Below are 19,888 nucleotides of genomic sequence, written 5' to 3'. Positions count from 1 at the left end.
AATCACACCCCCCAACCAGCTTATTGCTAGTCCCTAGGAATCAAAGCGTTAAAATAGAAAACAAATTTGCAAATTTCACAAAGTAAGGTATTCATCATTTAACTTCGATTAATCTATCCAGATAAACAAACTCTCATTAAATTTATATATTTGCTCAATACCTCTTAACAAGATATTAATAAACCTTTCTTTTATGCTCAATGTATCAACACATAATTATGGGGCTTTTCTTGGAAGAAAACAAAATTTTTGTTCTAATATTTAAGGTTAACTTCCTTGGGTTGGGATTACTATTTTTGTCTTCTTTTTTTTTAACTCTATATACATATACTTTAAAAACATCATGCATCTTTAACCCTTGTAACGAGCTTTCAGCTAATGACTCCCAGACCAGTTGGTCTTAGGGCATTAGGTGTTAAGACACCCCTACGAGCTTAGTAACTCGGGTCGCAGATACTGATATGTAGATAGTGCAATGTTTGATTCCCTTAAGCTTTTCTCCTCAACCCATGTAACAAGTGTTGGGCCAATAGCTCCCAAGTCAGTTGACTTTAGGGTATTAGGTGTTAAGACACCCCTACGGGCTTAATTGCTTAGGTTAGGGAGGCTACGAAACCAAACTTATCTACATTTTTATTATCATCATTTTTTTTCTTTTTTTTTTCTTTTTTTTCTTTTTTTTTCATGTTTTTTTTTTAATTATATACATTCCCTTTCCCTTAGTTGTTACCTTTAACAAAAGAACATAAATAATGTAATAATCCAATATGCAACCCACAATCATATGTTAAAGTGTGTGTGTGTAAATTAAGGTTTAAGAATACATGTTAAATAAGTATATGAGCAGAACTAAGTGGTAACAATACGAGAGTTTGTAAACCTGAATATTTCAGGAAGTATTATAATAGACCTTGTTAAGAATGGTTACTTAGATGCGTCTCAAGAGTCACTTTAACAAAAGAGCTCATTTACTCTGTTATCCTAGTAACAACAATTATGCACATGCTTTTATGAAATGAAAAACAATTTTATTTATTTTATCAACTACTACCCTCTCCCCCCAACCAAAACGAGACATTGTCCTCAATGTTCTAAGGTAGAAAGATAGAGTATAGAAGATATCACCTGAAATAACGAACACTGACAAAACCTGAAACACACTAAAACAAAAATAAGAAATAACAAAACACAATAATAAAACCAAACGACACAAGTTTTTACAAACAAAAAAAATTCAAATCGCAGTTGTGAATGTGGCTCACATCTTCCCTTGGTTTTACGTCCAAGAATGACTTAAACGCCCTCTATGGGTCGGGGATAGGCTTCCCATCCAGTTTTCTTAAAAACTAGCAAACAGGGTCTTTTTTTAGTCAGATTCCCAAGACTATACCAAGCATGTTCTTTATGAAAATGGGTTCCTAAGTTATGAATTGCACGATGCTTATCTTGACTATGATGAGACTTAAGAGTCAATAGAAGATTATCTAAAGACTCTCTGTGTTTTGAAATAAATCCCACCTTTTGATAATTTTCACAGTTTTTGCAAAATGCATGTGACTCCTTGAATATGGTTGGCCAGGAAAATCCACTTTGTAAGATTTCTACAATCCTCTTTTTTGAAGAGAAATGATCCCTACATGCCTTAGAGTGACAAAATTTAATGAAATTACTTACCTCATTGTCGAGAATGCATTTTTGAAATATTTGATCAGGACAATAATTGAATAAGTAAGGGTCATCCCAATAAAAATTTTGCTCGTTGCTCAAATATTTTCTTTTGTCTTCAATACTCCAATGAGTTGGCAAAAATCTTGAAGCAAGAAAATTGATATTTTTAGCAAACCAAGGCATTGAATTAAGAGAAAGTAGAGATTCATCAGGAAAGTAATCATCGATAGGTGTGATGTCGGGTGTCGAATCTGTTGTCACTTTTGATAAAAGATTCGCATCAACATTTTCGATGCCTTTTTCATCCTCGATTTCTTCCTGATTGGTCATGGCATGAGAAAATGGAAGTGCTGGCGGAGAATCAGTCATTTCTTTGCTATTTTCAGATTCAACCCCTTCCTTACCTTTAGAGGTTGACTCATCATCTTTCTCACAAGGTTCAAGAATTGGTTTTTGAATAACCTTTCCACTACAAAAAGTGATGACTGATTTGACTTGATCCATGTGTTGACTTCCATAACTACTTGCATTTGCATTGTATTGCTCCTTGAGATTTTGTTGTGGTTGAGATGGAAACTTACCTTGCTCTTGAAAACTGAGAGCAGATATGAATTTTGCAAGAGTTTCTTTAAAATCTGTTATGCTTTGAGCAAGTTGAGTGTTGATTGTCTCTTGCTTTTCAATGAATGCATACAAAGTTTCCTCAAAATTTCTTGTAGGAGGTGGAGCATAAGGAGGTGCATATCCATGATAATTTTGGAAATTATGGTGTGCTTGAAACTGTGGTGGTGAAGTTTGTGCATTGTCACTCTTCCAACTGAAATATAGGTTGTGGTTGGGCCTTTGGAAACTATTTAAAGCATGGGCTTGTTCATGGAGACATTCTTTAAAAGAAGGCAAGGTTGGACAATCGTTGGTTGAGTGTTCATTTGTTTCACAGATTTGACACACAATGTTTTCAACAGATTTTAATTGACCACTCTTTTTCAATTCTAGTGCCTCGACTTTTCTAGCTAAAGATGCAAACTTGGCTTGAAGGTCATGATCTTCCCTAAGGTTGTACATACCTCCACTAGATGTATGAGGTTGAGTTTTACTCGGTGCCTCATATGTACCCGCGGTGTCCTAATTTTGAGCATTTTCAGCTAACAAGTCTAAGTACTCCATTGCTTCATCAGGGTCTTTATCTTCAAAAGTTCCATTGCACATCAATTCAACCATTTGCCTATCATTAGATGTTAACCCTTTATAGAAATGTGAAACCAATCTCCATGTTTCAAAACCATGATGGGGGCAAGTACTAAGCAACTCTCGATACCTATCCCAACATTTGTAAAATGTTTCTCCTGGTTTTTGAGTGAAAGTGGTGATTTGTCTCTTGAAAGAGTTTATTCTATGAGATGGGAAAAACTTCTTTAAAAACTGTTGTTGCATTTCATCCCAAGCACGAATGGATCCTGGTCTCAAATTTTGTAGCCCTGTTTTAGCTTTATCTTTTAATGAAAAAGGAAAAAGCTTTAATCTGATAGTGTTCATGCTACAATTTAAGTTATTATATGTGTTGCACACCTCCTCAAATTCCCTTAAATGCAAGTATGGCTTATCTAAATCTAAGCCATGAAAAGAAGGTAAAAGTTGAATAATACCTGGTTTAAAATTAAAATGAGATGCATCAGGAGGAAAAACTATGCATGATGGTGCACTTGTTCTTGTGGGATTCATATGATCTCTAAGTGTTCTAGCACGGTTATTCTCATTATTTTCATTATGAAGTGATTGATTAACTTCTTCGGCCATATTTTCTGAAAATGATGAGGATACCCTACAAAGTCTACCACTTGATGTACGTGACCACACTCTCATGCACGTTTAAGAAAAAAAAAAAAAAAAAGAAGAAAACAAAAGAAGAAGGAAGAAAACAAAATAAAAAGAAACAAAGTTATATACAAGAAAAGTGAAAAGAGAAAATAAAATAAATACTATAATTTATACAAGAACTTACCTCCCCGGCAACGGCGCCAAAAACTTGACACGACGAAAAGATTGTTGTCTTCTCCCAAGTGCAGGAGTGTCGAAGTAATAAATAACCCGGCAAGACCAGGGTCGAACCACAGGGAGGTTAATTGTACAAATTATAAATAACAATAATACAACAACAATAATAAGAATAACAACAACAATAACAATAATAACAACAACAACAACAACAACAACAATAATAACAACAACAATAACAATAATAGTAATAATAATAACAATAATAATAATAATAATAATAATAATAATAATAATAAAGAAAAAAAAGGAGAAGAAGAAGAAGAAGATGAGAACTTTGAGATGAAATATTAATGTAATGATTAAACAATTATAATAACAAATGTCAAGGTTAGAGGTTTCACTAATGGTATGTTAAACAAGTATAGTATAAACTCTTATTATTCAATTGGAAACCACACACAAAGGAGGTTCCAATCAGATTATATATTGTTAACATGATTACATTAGTCATCTTATTCGATTAATGCTAGTACTTGTAAATCTCGTCAAGCATTCATGATTATAACTTATGTTAACAACAAATCAAGTTCTTTTCATAGCTCAGGTGTCGGTTATACCATACAGTATAGGCAATGAAAGTGTTACATTATGGGCTATGAAAGTGCCAAGCATTTGTTGTACCAAGTGTTATACAACATAAATCAAGATTAATCATTTAACAAGCAAAGTATTAAAGAGTGAAGAAGATAACAAAAACAAAACATGTTAGTATCAAACATTAAAGTCCATTTTGAGTTTACACTATACTTATTCTGACACCATTAGTGTAACCTTTTCACCTTGACATAATAAACTTAGCTAGACATAATAAAAGAAAGAAAAATAAATAAACAAAATAAGAACATAAATAAGATAAAAGTTAGTTAATAAAATGAAAGGAAATGAAAGGCATAAACTTAATATTAATGAAAGCAAAGCATAAACATTACAAAAAATACAAAGAGAGAAAGGAAGAGCATGATCTTGATCTGGAAACCAAGATGCCTAAATGCATGGCAAATGCCTCCTTTTATAGGCCAAAATTAGGAACTATTGATTTGATGACTAATTGATAAGTAGGTGGCCAACTTTTGACTTGGTGACAATCTTTATCTTCTCTTGTCTCCCTAAAACAGCATTGATAACATTAAAATTAGAGCTAGTTGCAAACATGAAAGTTGTAGGCAATTGTCTCAGCTTTCTTGTGTAAAAACTTCAGCTCATTTGGACTTCTAAAACTCCAGATATGGCTAAAATATTGAACAGTGCTCGGGCTGGAAAACAGATTCGGGCTTCTTTGTTGTTGCTACAATTTGGACTTGATAATGGCCTTTTTAGATCTTGGGCTCCATATGAAAGTTATAGGCCTATGTCTTACCTTTCCATCCATATAAATTGGAACTAAATCTGAGATATATAGCTCCAGATATGACCCAATTATCGAACAGTGTTCCGGTTTGGATTGCACCGACATCTCTTTTCTAAGTTTGGCCATCTCTTTATCCTTGCAATTTAAGTTCTTAAAGTCATCAATCAATCCTTTCATTTATGTGATAGGCCTGCATTTAAAATGAACATTTACCACAAATTAAAGGTATCTTATATTATTAGATATATTATTATAAAACATGCTTTGGTTAAGGAGTTATTGATACTTCAAGTGCAAAATGATAATATAAAATCATGATAAAAATGCACTTTTAAGTACTAATCAGATACATTTGCTCTTAGTTGTTGATGTGCCAAACTTTAACTTATATTATTTACTTGTAACATAATGCTCACAAAAGAGTAAAGTAACTTTTGTAAGCCTAGGGAATAACTTCTGTTTAGAGAGAATTTTTAAATCTTTCTCTAACATGTGGCCTAGTTTTTTATGCCATATCATCGTCTTCTCTTCTGCAAGACTGGCTGATGCGATTGATGTCTTTGCCTTATAATGTGTTTCTTCTATTAACGCAAATAAGTTTGCAACTATCTTTCTTGCCTTTAAAACGACCAGCATTCGTTGTTTGTTCAAATCTTATAACCTAAACTATCAAATTATCCCACAAACAAAAGATTCTTCTTTAAGCCTTTCATATGTTACACTCCTAAAATAGTACGAATTGAGCCATCATGCATTTTTAATTTGATGGTGCCAATACTAGTAATATCTAGAGCATGATCATTGCCCATAAACACTGAGCCTTTAGAGATGGGTTCATACATATGAAACCAATCTTAATTAGGAGTCATATGCTATGTTGCTCCTAAATCCATTAACCAAACCTCATCGGCTTTTTTCTATTTGTAGAGAGTGTCGTTGCTTCACTATATAAAACCTCTCCATTTTTTAAGGTGCTTGCAACACATCCTTGAGATTTTGATGACTCTGCAGTGTTATTTATACCCTTTTTAAACCAACAATCCTTTTTAAAATGCCCCTTTTCTACCATAGTTGTAACATTTCATAGTCTTCTTGCTTCTTGATTTGGACATTCCCTACCTTCGACTCCCATTGGAGCCACGCTCTGTTGATCTTCCTCTTGACATCAACAACGCCTCTACTTAGTTTGAACTATTTTTGTCTTCTTTGTTTTTGAGCCTATTTTCTTCTTCCAAGATAACGACTACAATATCATTGAAGATTAAATAGTTTGAGAGGATATTATTGGTCAAGTTGATAATGAGCTAATGAATTAGGAAGATTGAAGTAGAAGCTCTGCATGTTTATTTTCCTTTATTTATTGATCCAACATATTAAGTTGTGAAAATAGAGTTTTTATTGTGTTGATGTGGTCAGTCATTGACGTGATTTCTACTATTCAAAGGGTATAAAGTCTCCATTTTAACAAAATCTTATTATGCAAAGACTTGGACTAGTATAACTTTGTTAGAGTATCTCATATCTCCTTAGCTGTTTTCTTCTCTGCCACACTTGATAATACTTTATCAGTTAATACTAAATGTATGTTAGCAATAACATTACCATCCATCTCATTTCATTTGCATTATCAGTGATCTTCGCAGGTCGATCCCCAATTGCTACCAAGCAATTGTCTTTCTTTAATATTACCTTAATTTTCATTTTTCGCAGTGAGAAATTGCTCCCCTTGAAACTCTCAATCTCGTACTTTGCTGCTATTTTATTCACCATGATTGATTCAGTTATCATTGTATCACAGATCTATAACGTATGCATAAATAGTTTCATGTGAATAATACTTCACTAAATAAGTTCTCAATAAAGATTGGAGTGGTCACAAATAGTCTCACTTAAAATCCAATCTTCTTAGATAGAACTTCCTAGACTATATTTAATTACCATACTGACTTTTTATATATGCCAACAGTAATGTATGTGAATAATAGCATATGGATTAATAGTGTCGTATAGGTGAATAATGTCATATAGATGAATAATAACCGTATACACGAATAACTTTTGTATGTTAACAACATCAACCAAGAAGGTTTTGATACCACTGTTAGGGTACTGACATGCAAGCCTGACAAGATAAAAGATAAAGGATATGATAAAATAAAAAATTAGACACACAAAAATTTACGTAGTTCATCCAATTTGGCTATGTCCACGAACAAATATAGAAGGATTTTACTAAGTAATGTGGGAATTATAACTTTTTTCTACTAACAGGAAAACAATTGAAAAGTCTCTATTATTAGAAAAAAACACCTTATTTACTATCTCACAAATATCTCATAATTTTTTAGGATTATTTTTCCTCTCTCACTCTTCTCTTCTTCTCACTTATGATGTATTTAAGGCTTAGATGTACTATTTATTTATAGACAAACATTCTTGCCTTCTTCTTCTCACTTTGTTGACTTAAACAGCTCTAATTCGTACCAGTTAACTTCACATTATAACACTAAATTGGTATCTGCTTTATTGACTGAGACAGCACAAATTGATGCCAACTAGCTTCACAATAATTTTCCTTTTAAAAATTTATATACAAAAATTACATCGTAATACAATCATATTTCTTAAAAATTAATTTAAATTTTTAAAGTACTAGTTTATTTTCATAGACAGTTGAAATAGTGTTTTTTTTTTTTTATTATTATAGGTATTTTTTATTTGAAAATATATTAAAAAATATTTTTATTTTTAAGATTTATCTTTTATTTCAGAATATTAAAATAATTTAAAATAATTTTTTTATTTTTTATTTTTAAATCATGTCACACCGCATTACCGAAAATATGCTAACATACCATGTCGGTATCGATTTCCCAGCGAATTTTGCTCGCAGCTTGCAAGTTTCAACACGTATAAATCACAATCAATAGCATTTATATGCTTCTTCATAAAGTGCAAGAAGAGCCATCAGTTCTTCTTCGGACAATCCGTTAACCCACATTTCCCAAAAAAACCCACCATTTGAACGCTTCCAGATCTGACCACGTGGGTTCGCGAATCTCGATGGCCCTCTCTCACATATTTAAACCCCAAACCAACCATTCGAAACTTCCAACCGTCTCTCCCTTTCTCTCAACCAGAAAATTTAACTCAGATCTAAACCAAAAAAAGTTCTCATATTTTTGTATAAGAAAAATTACTAATTTAAATTAAGTCAAAATCAATGGCATCATCAGAGCAATTAATGGGAGGTGGAAGTGTCGTCGGTGGTGGTGGTAGTGGTCCCAGATACGTAAAAATGCAATCAGAGTCGTCAACGCCGTTACAACCACAATCATCATCAATAATATCGTCCTTCTTCTCTTTCCGTCAAGGTTCGACGCCGGAATCCTGTCGGATTTTCGATGAATTACCGAAAGGCACAATCGTCTCCGTTTCTAGACCCGACCTCAGCGATATTAGCCCTGTTCAATTATCTTACACTATCGAAGTTCAATACAAACAGGTACAGATACGCGATCGGTTAACTAAATTTTGACTCGATTTTTTTTTTTAGGTTTCTGAATTTTGAATATTCAATTTGAATTTGAATGTTAGGCCGTGTTTGGATGATCATAAAAGCTAGTTGAAAAGTAAAATTTGAAGCTTAGATTCTATTAACCTAAGATATATTACATATTTAAATATATTATTGAATCCTCTAATTTGCGGAGAATATTTAATTATTATTGGATCCTCTAATTTGTGGAGAATTATTTAAGTAGAGTTGTTTTTTTTTTTCCTGGAATTAGTAGGGGCGTATAAATGTAAGATTCTTAACGTGTAATTTTATTTTGGTGAATTTAGTTCAAGTGGACACTGTTGAAGAAAGCGGCTCAAGTGTTTTATTTACATTTTGCATTGAAGAAACGATTGTTTTTCGAGGAAATTCAGGAGAAGCAAGAGCAGGTGTGTCTCTTTGTGTGGTGGATCACACTGGTTTAGTTTTTGTATAATGAATGCTTTGAGATTGTTATGTTGTGAATATGACTTTATATGCGAAGGTGTGGTTTTGATATGGTTTTCATTGAAAAATTATATTAAAGGTTAAAGAATGGCTTCAAAATCTAGGAATAGGAGAACATACGCCCATGGTGCATGATGATGATGATGCTGAAGATGAGACTGTTCCGTTGCATCATGATGAAATTGCCAAAAACAGGTTACAACCCTACACCTTTCTATAATTATTAAACATGAATTTTGTCCTTGTCTACAGTAATTCTCATAGTTCTTACAGGTGATTTTTCTGTTCAGAGATGTTCCATCAAGTGCTGCTTTACCAGTTATTCGTCCAGCATTGGGAAAGCAGCATTCAATGTCAGACGAAGCAAAGGTTGCAATGCAACAATATTTAAATCACTTTTTAGGGAACATGGATATTGTTAACTCCCGAGAGGTATGTTTGGACTATAATATTTTTAAAAACGTTTGTGGCACCTGTCTTTTTTTGTTGCTGGTGTTATTTGGAATACATATCCATGATTTGTTTGCGGACAGTGAAAACTTGATTTCAAATTAACAAAGTGAATAACATAGATTGATTTTCATATAGTGATGACTGCAGAAAAATGTAAATTTTAGATAAATAAATCCAGCATCTCTACTAGCTACCATTACCTTGAACTCTAAAGCGAGGGCCTGCTTGGCATATTCACCTTAGTTCCTACATGCCCTCTTCTTTGTCTCTAGTGCTTAGATACATATATCCATGTGTGTGTGCGTGCGTGCATATATCAGATGTGGAAACTTCTGAAAAAACATGTCACTTTTTTAATATTCTATCAAACGACAATGATCAATTAAACTCCACACTGTTTTTAAATTGGTTACAAGTAATTTGAGCCAAACACAATGCACTAGGCATCTCATTGATGCATCAATTTTCATACTTGCTCAATGTATGCCCTAATCAGCAAATAGATGTCTTCTACTCTTGTGCCGCCTTTTGTTGGGGTTGGCTACTCTATTGTCCTTTGCACTCATCATAAGCAAGCCTGTCGTTCATTTCTATGTGATGCATCATTTGAATTGTCTGGCTGCCATTCATCCGTGCAAACTTTAGAAACACCATTACACTCAAATCAATTGATATCTATGCAGTCAGGAACTTGCTCTGTTTGTGTGTGTGATGGTGAACTGTGTGAACCTATAATAGAGAATTTGAACTGCTGGTGCTTCCAGTTCAACCCATAATTCCAAAGTCTTGGGTTTTCAACACCTAATGTTTTGAAATTTTAAATACTCTCTTTCTTTTAATTTTTACTGTTTCTTGATTGCTAATTGGGATGCATTTTACAATAGACAATTTCTGTTGTAGGTTTGCAAGTTTTTGGAGGTCTCGAAATTGTCCTTTTTACCAGAATATGGCCCTAAGCTGAAAGAAGAATATGTTATGGTGAAGCATCTACCACAAATAGTGAAAAATGATGATTCCAGGAAATGTGCTTGCTGTTGCTTTAGTTGCTGTAATGACAACTGGCAGAAGGTAATGCAATCTTGTCCCTAGACTAGGTCGCTACCTGGCTTTGATTTGAAGATGTGTTTGTCTGTATGTGCACCGTTGTGCAACAATGAAAGGTTTCTGTGTATGGTTCATCATTGCATTTGGTTTTATTGACGTTGTTGAATGATATTTTGAGTATTTTAACACTGAATCTTCTTCTGAGAACATATAAATGAGACCTCCTATCACTGCAAATGAATGTTTGCACAAGCATATGCATATGTGTAGTTACTTCCTTGTTTTCTCCTTTCTTGTTTTGGACAGTTTGGAATTACTTTTGGTCTCTATCCTGATTAGGAAATTCTTTAAAAAGAAAGTCAAGTTTGTTGGGTAAATATGAAGGCTGGTATAAAAGCACACTTTCTATATGCATGGGCATGCATCATGGAGCTCAAATGTAATATGGGTGCCACATATGCCATTTAATAGAAGCAGAAATGACTAATAAAAAAATCATTATCATGTCCTAATACTTTGCTGAACAAGACAGGGTGAAACGACTGATCCTTCTACATCATTCTGCTGAGTTATCTAAAAGCTTGATAAATAACTTCATAACCTTAATTCATTTTGCCTGCACTGAACATGATGCATTACGTCTCACATCTGTTATACTTTATGAATCTTATTCCTTTAAGATTCAGCATTCACAAAATTACAATTCATTTATTGGATCTTGCTGCTGTAGTTCAAATTTGATAATTGTTGCAAAAATTTAGATAGAGCATATGATTTGTTGTAATAAAGCTGCAAGAGGGAAATTACTAGTAGTGGCAAGAGAAAAGATTAGTTCAGCAATCATTTAGTCCGGAGATGCATGTCAACTTTTGTGGTGCAGTTGGGGTCTTCTTGATAGTACACCAACAATAGACTGCTCTAACTTTCTGTAGGTTCCACAACAAGAGGAATCACACAACATTGTCCATGTTTTATGATTTTCTGCAGGTGTGGGCTGTTTTGAAACCAGGATTCTTGGCACTTCTGGCTGATCCTTTTGCTACCAAACCTTTGGATATAATTGTTTTTGATGTATTACCTACTTCAGATGGAAGTGGTGAAGGCCGAGTGCCATTAGCAGCAGAAATAAAGGAGAGGAATCCCTTGCGGCACAGTTTTAAGGTATGCAGTGGGCAGTTTATTTCTTCTGTGGAATTTTCATTATTGTGCTTTTGTACACGCAATCAATTTGACCTTGGGTGATCTTAAAATTTTGACGATGTTATTTTGTACTAGCCCTGACCCGATACTTTGCTGATGATGGTATATCCTGGGTTTGGTGTCATCTGCTTTCCTTGATTAAGGATCAGTTACACATGCAAACGCACACAAGCACATTGTACTCTGAGAAGCTACGAGCATATCGCTGGTTGTTGATGGCAAGGCAAACTAGCTGATAGCCATTACATTTTCAAAAGTGATATGATCCTTCCCTGCATGTCGGAGTCTGACTGATTACATGGGTTGTATTTTTAGTAAATGTGTAGTAAACAACCAAACAAGGAAATATAGAGGGAATTCATGCTAAGATGCCTTTAGATACAACAGGTTATTAGGTGGTATATATTCAATTTGTGATGGGTTTTCCACTTCATTACTGTAAGTTTATTAATGATTTAGTGATGAGGAAATTTTATCAGATAATTGCACTCACTAACAGATGATTGGAAACTTCAAAGGTTACATGTGGAAACAGAAGCATAGATTTGAGATCTAAAAGTGGTGCCAGAGTTAAAGATTGGGTTGCTGCAATTAATGATGCTGGACTTAGGCCTCCTGAGGGTTGGTGTTATCCTCATCGCTTTGGCTCTTTTGCTCCTCCTAGGGGTTTGTCTGATGATGGTAGTCAGGCTCAATGGTTTATAGATGGTAGGGCAGCTTTTGATGCGATTGCTTCATCAATTGAGGATGCTAAATCTGAGGTCAGCTCCAGTGCATTGAATCAGCTCTCCTCATTGTTATTTTTTCTGCAATTTAATTTATACAGTATCTTTTGGATTGATGTAAATTCTCTGCAGATATTTATTTGTGGGTGGTGGCTGTGCCCAGAACTTTATCTAAGGCGTCCTTTCCGTGATCATGCCTCTTCTAGACTTGATTCTTTGCTGGAAATCAAAGCTAAACAAGGGATTCAGGTGCAAATTGCATGTTTCTTGTTCTTTCCTGCTTTGATGCTTTCTACTTATTACATTTGATTTGATATTTAATTTTACTAATAATTATAATATAATATGCACTAAACTTTTGAAGCTGTTTTTCCCCCCTAAAGCATGACTAAAGGTGATAAATTGAGGATGGGCCATGAGTCTTTTTTATGGGCACAAATGTTCTCTAGATGCCTTATCTTTTATGGAAATAGGGGCATGAACTTTTGTAGTGTACATGGAAAGCTTCTGCAAGCATTGCATTCAACTACATTTCTTTCCCACATGCATATGTGTTTTCTGGTTAAATGGTGCAATTGCCCAATATAATTTAGGCACCAAGGAACCTTGAGGTATATTCACAAGTCAAAATAAAGTTATAAAAATCTTAGGGAAAGCCCTCATGTGGTATGTGACATGGAGTTTTATCAAGATCTCTTTGCAGGATTTCTTTCAACCTGCATTGGTTTTATATGCATGACTGGTGGTGTAATCTAAATTTTTCAGTGCAGATATATATTCTTCTCTATAAAGAGGTGGCTCTTGCTCTGAAAATAAATAGTGTGTATAGCAAGAGAAAGCTTCTTAGTATTCATGAGAATGTGAGGGTACTGCGGTCTCCTGACCACTTTTCAACAGGTGTTTACCTTTGGTATGCATTATTGGACAAGCTTTAAGAGTGTTGGGCAGAGCTAAATTTTGAGTTATCTTCATCAGAATGGGCCTTTCAATTTCTGATATATATTTGGTTATGTTTAGGTCCCACCATGAAAAGCTTGTCATCGTGGATCACCAGGTTTGCTTTATTGGAGGACTGGACCTGTGCTTTGGCCGCTATGACACATGTGAACACAGAGTGGGCGACTGCCCTCCTCAAGAATGGCCAGGAAAGGATTATTATAACCCAAGGTAAATAATTTGTTTTTCTCTACTCAAATGTGATTTCTTAGAATGTTAAATGAACATTTTCTGAGAGATTGATAAATACGTAAATGATTCATTACTTTGGTTATCTCATCTTGTATCTGGTGTCGCTGTTTCAGTGGTTTCTGCTTCTTGATTAACTGATTATATCCTGTAAAATGTAGTTACAAGATTTTTCAAGTTGACACAATGAAGTCACTGGAATTTAACATACACAAATGCAATGCTCAATCAAAGTTAATTACTGGAATTTAATAAACAAACAAATGCTCAATCATAGATAACCACTTAACGTGTTCATGCTATGTTCTTGAAGTAGAGGGAATCTTACAACAGTCTGCAATAACCTGTTTTTGCAATGTTAAGTGCCTGTATGGTAATGCGGTGTAGGCGCTTTTGTGAAAGTGCATTTAGATGCTCTTTAATGGTTTTGAAGATGTCAAAACCATCTAAAAGCACTAAAAAAAATATCAATTTTATGCCTTTTTCAGTCACAACGCCCATTGAAAAGCACTTTCAAACGCGTTACCAAACATAGAAGTCAGGCATAAAAGACTTCTCAACAAGTCATCTGAAAAATGATAGATTGGTGTGATGTGCAATTGGCATAGTAGTTTAGTTGATTTGAAGCAGAATTTGCATTTGCTGGTTTTATGAAATGAATTTTCACTTCATCTTCCAGGGAATCTGAACCAAATTCATGGGAAGATATGATGAAAGATGAACTGGATCGTGGCAAATATCCTCGAATGCCTTGGCATGATGTCCATTGTGCTCTTTGGGGACCGCCTTGTCGTGATGTAGCTAGGCACTTTGTCCAGCGTTGGAACTATGCCAAGGTCAAAAGTTTAACACCAATTAGTATGGTGATTGTGATGCAGGTTGGGGAAAGCTTTTAATTTTAACATGAATATGCTTTTTTCTTCTTTCCAGAGAAATAAAGCTCCATATGAGGAAGCAATTCCTCTACTTATGCCCCAGCAGCACATGGTTATCCCACACTATATGGGGCAAAACAAAGAGAAGGAAGTTGAAAGAAAAGATTTTGAAGATAATGTAAAAGGCATTAAAAGGCTGGATTCGTTTTCCTCTAGTTCATCTTTACAAGACATCCCTCTTCTTTTGCCTCAGGAAGCTGATGGGCCTGATGGCTCTGGTGTAGGCCCAAAACAAAATGGGCTGGAGTCTACCCCTGGCAGAAGCCACCCACATGCTTTCCGGAAATCCAAAATTGAACCAGTTTTTCCAGACATGCCAATGACAAGCTTTGTAGATGACCACGATTCCTTGAATCTTCATGTGAAAATGTCTCCAGATTTAGCAGCGGAGCCTGGCATCAAAACTTCTGACGACTTGGAATGGTGGGAATCACAAGAAAGGGTTGATCAGATTGGTTCTGTGGATGAAAGTGGGCAAGTTGGTTCTCGTGTCTCTTGTCATTGTCAGGTGGGTTACTGCTCATGATATTTTATGCAATTCTTATATTTGTAATCAAGTGTAAGAAACCCAACTTGAGTCATCCGATGATCTCAGTCCTCCATGCCAACAGGAGATCATATTTAACATGGTTTGCCTGGATTTCTTACCTTTTCATTATTTATGTGAAGATTGAGCATTGCACGACTTTTGGTTAGCCCTAGAGAGTGTTTTGTTCAAATTTTTAATTTACTTAATTCAAAGCAATTTTAGAGGAACTGAAAGGTCTGTCCATTTATTGAAAAAAAAAGCGGAAGAACCGTGAAAATCTTAAATGGTGCCAGCCTTGTTTCATGTTTCTATCTGTGACAATTTCACATTCTACAAGACAGCACATTTGATTTTTTATTTTTCCTTCCATTAACGTTGCTATGATTATTCATTACTTATTATGTTTATGAATCATCTATAAAACTTAATCTGTATCCTCTGTCATCAATGATTTCTTTCATTTTCCAGGTCATAAGGAGTGTGAGTCAGTGGTCTGCTGGAACAAGCCAAATTGAAGAGAGCATTCACTGTGCTTATTGTTCTCTTATCGAGAAAGCAGAGAACTTTGTCTACATCGAGGTATAAACTGTTACCCATTATTTATTGTATCCTTCTGTGAATGGAACCCACTGTCTTTTGAACTAGTAACTTAAGGAAAAGTATATCCACCTCAATTGAAAATAGTTTCCTCGGTGGGAATATATTTTGAAACACTCAATTCGAGTTTTTCTGCGGTTTTTTTCCACTCACGATTGTATTGACTCATAGTGAGTTTTTTAAGTCATATTGAACAGCTGCTTGTAAAATTACCATCTCAATATAAATGGCTCGGTCTCTGTCTTCCTTGCATTGCTGGCAAGGAAGAGCATCATGAATTTGGTTCAAGGCATGAAATGACAAAGGAGGCTTTACACTACTCTAATGGTGCAGCAAGTATTTAAAGAAATGGTTTTTAGAGAGGGCAAAATTGCAAGAAGAAACTTTTATCAGACATTTAAGTGTTCAGGCTTCATCCGGTAGTGTAGAGGGTTTGTGGTTGCACAGTGACTATCCCATCATTGAACTACCCATCTGTGTGTAGCACCCTTCACCATCTAAGCTATGGCCAAGGCACTCTATTCCAGTTTTATTTGTTTATGTCAGAGCCATGAATTGATTTGAGATACTCTTATCTTAATCTATGAACTTGCTCATTCACATTTACTAAGCATGCATCATGAAAGATATCACTAGTTTCAGCCTGGGCCCTGGGAAGGCTATGAAAAGGAAAAGTAGAGACTGTATACTGTGGCATAGTATGAGTGGTTTTTAGGCAAGAGGAAGAGAATTCAGTCAGTTTTAGAGGTTGACTGAGGGGAAGTTTATTGATTTTTGGAAGCTATGAAGTGATTGCTGCTTAGGGAGAAAACGAAAGAATCTTTGTACAGAAGAATAGCTTTTCATCTATGATGAATTTGGAGGGCAATCAAGGATGCGGTTTTTGAATGATTTGTAAAGAGTTCTTAATTTTGTCTAAGGCATCAAGAATGATTTCCTTCAAGCTTTTAATAATTTGGTTAAAAGACGGTTTTGTGAATGAGTAAAAGATTTTATTTCATCGACTGTAGATGTTTATTTTTGCTGTCTTTCTAATCAGCATGGAAGTTTCATGTTTTGATGTTAAGGCTGATTGTAAAAGTCTGAAGCTATTCGTTTTGCTGGCTTTTTCTGCATTGCTGGGTTTCCCAGAATCAATTTTTCATATCAGGTCTTTCAGGAGATGACATTATACAGAATCGTGTGTTAGAAGCATTGTATCGGCGTATTATGCGAGCATTTAATGATAAGAAGTGTTTCAGGGTTATTATTGTCATACCTCTGCTTCCTGGATTCCAGGTTCTAATTCCTTGTTCATTACTTGAAATTTGAAATTTGGATGTTCCCTTTCTTTTTCTCGTCTTTGTTGGCTCAAGTTTTAGTCACACAGGGTGGTGTAGATGATGGTGGTGCTGCATCTGTCAGAGCCATAATGCATTGGCAATATCGAACTATTTGCAGAGGACAAAATTCAGTATTGCACAACTTATATGATCTTCTTGGTCCGAAAACTCATGATTACATTTCTTTCTATGGCCTTAGAGCTTATGGCCAACTTTTTAATGGTGGTCCTGTGGTCACCAGTCAGGTATGCATAGATCTCATGCTGTTTATTACTTCGTCTATTAGTTTTCTCCCCAGCCTTTGACAAATGCTGTTTATAGCCCTTCACCTCAATCTCTATTGATTTTATGTACAGATTTTCTTTGTATTGAACAAAATGCTTATCTGTCCTTGTTGTGTCTGCAGGTGTATGTCCATAGTAAAATAATGATAGTTGATGACCGTGCAACCTTGATTGGATCAGCTAATATTAATGACAGGAGTTTGCTTGGGTCACGAGATTCTGAGGTATAGCTCTATTCCAGGTTTTCCTATATGGTTTTCTGTTTGAAACTTTGATTCTCAAAGTTAATGCATGCCTAATACAATTAAGAATGATGATCTGTCAAAGTAAACTCTAACCAGGCCTTTATACAGTTGTTTGTGACATGGAAAATTGCAAAGATAAAATTGGATCTATGATGAGTAGTGATTACAGGTTAAAGGGAATGAGAATAGCATATGGCTTGTAAAACTTTCAACGATTAAAGAATGTTATTACATTGTTTCTTTGGTACAATTTTGTACTAGATTGGGGTGCTTATCGAAGACAAGGAATTTGTGGATTCATCAATGGGAGGGAAGCCCTGGAAGGCTGGAAAATTTACTCTTAGTCTCCGCCTTTCATTGTGGTCTGAACACCTTGGTCTTCATGCCAAAGAGGTTAGTGTAAATATTGACTGCTCCACAACTATGAAGTCACGTCACTGATAGACTGCTGTTGCTTTCCATCTGACACAGCACATTCTTTTTCTTTTAATTTCAGATCTATAAAGTGATTGACCCAGTAATTGAGTCGACTTACAAAGACAGATGGATGTCGACTGCAAAGGTGAGAACAGAAATGATTTTATTTTAGAAGACTACTTCATACAGCACTTTTTCTTTTTCCAAACATCGATTCAATGTGAAGAACAATTTGGAATTACTTCCTGCATTCAAATATCCAGTGTATATTGTTTGGGTATGTTAAATGCTGAATCTGGAGGACTTCCCATAGCCGTTGATGGCAGAGTTCAAAAGCTTGCATTAATAGGGTGTGAGTTACTAGGCATTGTCATAAGAAGTTTCTAATTTCTTAAACAAAAGCTAATAAAGGAAAATTCTACATAGATTTTCTTTTCAGCTGACATATCAACATGTTAAGAGGCTGTGTTCACATTAAAAAGGGCTTCCTACATCTGCTGATATAGATGGAGCGCTTTGAATGGCTAAATTACTGTCGCTGTTTGCTTCTCGTGTTTGTTCCCTTAATCTTATTATATACTCATTGGAATTGTTGTTAGACATGCTGTTTCCATTATTACAATTTTTACTAAGCAATGACCTCTGTCGAACCTCTTACCCTGGCCCTCTCTTTTCTTGGTCGATTTTTAAACTTTGGTGAAAGATTGTGGTATGTTTTTGGCATGGGTGTCATCCTGAAAGTTTCGAGGCAAAGACAATAGCGCATATTCTACTGCATAAAAAACTTTAATTTGCTCCAAAATAATCTGCCTGTGCTTTTTTATCAGCCAAATACAAGGGGTATAAATATTCTATATGTTGTATATGCTAAACGGCATAAACAATGCATCTTTTGCCCGAGGTTTTTCCCGATGGGCTTTTGCGTTTGCCTCGAATTTGGTCTACCAACTAACATCATGTATCGGTGATTCTCATTTGACAGACAAATACCATGATCTATCAGGATGTCTTTTCTTGTGTGCCAAGTGATCTTATACACACCAGGTATGATGCTGCTTCACTTGTCTTTCCCTGCCTAATGATCTTAACCAATTGCTTTCCGCCCCTAATCACATGCAGAGCCGCACTCAGACAAAGTACGGCGTTCTGGAAGGATAGGCTTGGCCATACCACCATCGATTTAGGGATAGCCCCTCAAAAGCTTGAGTCTTACCAAAATGGAGACATAAAAAACACCGATCCGCTGGAGAGACTACAGTCGGTGCGGGGGCATCTTGTTTCTTTCCCTCTGGACTTCATGTGCAAGGAAGACTTGAGACCTGTGTTCAATGAGAGCGAGTATTATGCATCCCAAGTTTTTTATTAGGTTTTAAAGAGTAAGGGTAGTCACCAGTCCCAGTGTTTTTCTCTGCTGGGTTACACGGCGGTGACGATTCCTGGTAATGCTGCTGGCCATTGTTTCATAGCATTCAAATCATTTCACAAAAAAATCCCCTGTTTTTTTTTTCTTTTTTTATTCTTTTTTCGCTCTGGTAGTTTGCATATAAATACGAGATAGAGATGGGGATAAGGAGAGCTCTATTTGTTGTACTAACCAAACACAAAATATACAAGTACTTGAGCAGCATTGCCCCTGCAGCTTCTTTTTTTCTTTTTTCTTTTCATTAAAAAAAAAGAGAGTTCGTTAAATCATCTGTTCTCGGGATTCTAATTTCTTTCTCGTGTCGATTATGCAATTGATAGCAAATACCTGATTTCAAGATGTTAATGGTGTCCACCTGGGTTGGTGTCAGACGTGATTATCTAATTTCTGCTTTTTTATGCTTTTTTTTTTCTTCTTAAAGTGAATCCCTTAAATTGAAGTTGGGTTGG

The 19,888-nt window shown here is 35.2% G+C and overlaps 1 protein-coding gene across 3 annotated transcripts; it reads left to right on the top strand.

Moving 5' to 3' along the window:
* Window positions 1–7,992: 7,992 nt before the first annotated feature.
* LOC105119222 (phospholipase D p1-like) lies at window positions 7,993–19,670 on the top strand. 3 transcript variants are annotated; one of them, XR_841097.1, is made up of 20 exons: window positions 7,993–8,579; window positions 8,921–9,022; window positions 9,160–9,275; window positions 9,371–9,512; window positions 10,434–10,601; window positions 11,565–11,738; window positions 12,296–12,538; window positions 12,635–12,751; window positions 13,273–13,412; window positions 13,520–13,669; window positions 14,367–14,523; window positions 14,618–15,130; window positions 15,620–15,730; window positions 16,880–17,026; window positions 17,118–17,315; window positions 17,477–17,578; window positions 17,861–17,992; window positions 18,096–18,161; window positions 18,999–19,455; window positions 19,553–19,670. XR_841097.1 is itself a non-coding variant. In XM_011017349.1 (20 exons), the coding sequence occupies exons 1-20, from the start codon at window positions 8,298–8,300 to the stop codon at window positions 19,380–19,382; spliced, it is 3,369 nt and encodes a 1,122-aa protein (XP_011015651.1). In that variant the 5' UTR covers window positions 7,995–8,297; the 3' UTR covers window positions 19,383–19,670. The 3 variants fall into 3 exon arrangements, 2 of the variants coding, with proteins under 2 accessions (XP_011015650.1, XP_011015651.1); XM_011017349.1 differs by having other exon boundaries at window positions 7,995–8,579; window positions 18,999–19,060; window positions 19,136–19,670; XM_011017348.1 differs by having other exon boundaries at window positions 18,999–19,670.
* Window positions 19,671–19,888: the final 218 nt, after the last annotated feature.

The sequence above is a fragment of the Populus euphratica genome, unplaced genomic scaffold, assembly GCF_000495115.2.
Source record: "Populus euphratica unplaced genomic scaffold, PopEup_1.0 scaffold2637.1, whole genome shotgun sequence".
NCBI lineage: Eukaryota > Viridiplantae > Streptophyta > Magnoliopsida > Malpighiales > Salicaceae > Populus > Populus euphratica.
Note: the sequence above shows the minus strand (reverse complement) of the source record. Positions and strands in the feature narration are given on the sequence as shown.

Bases quoted from the DNA above. Each gene is read 5' to 3' on its own strand.
- LOC105119222 (XM_011017348.1), top strand. From the start codon at position 8,298: ATGGCATCATCAGAGCAATTAATGGGAGGTGGAAGTGTCGTCGGTGGT. The intron at 15,731-16,879 runs GTATAAACTGTT...TGGGTTTCCCAG, and splicing joins AGAACTTTGTCTACATCGAG to AATCAATTTTTCATATCAGG. The intron at 17,027-17,117 runs GTTCTAATTCCT...TTAGTCACACAG, and splicing joins CTCTGCTTCCTGGATTCCAG to GGTGGTGTAGATGATGGTGG.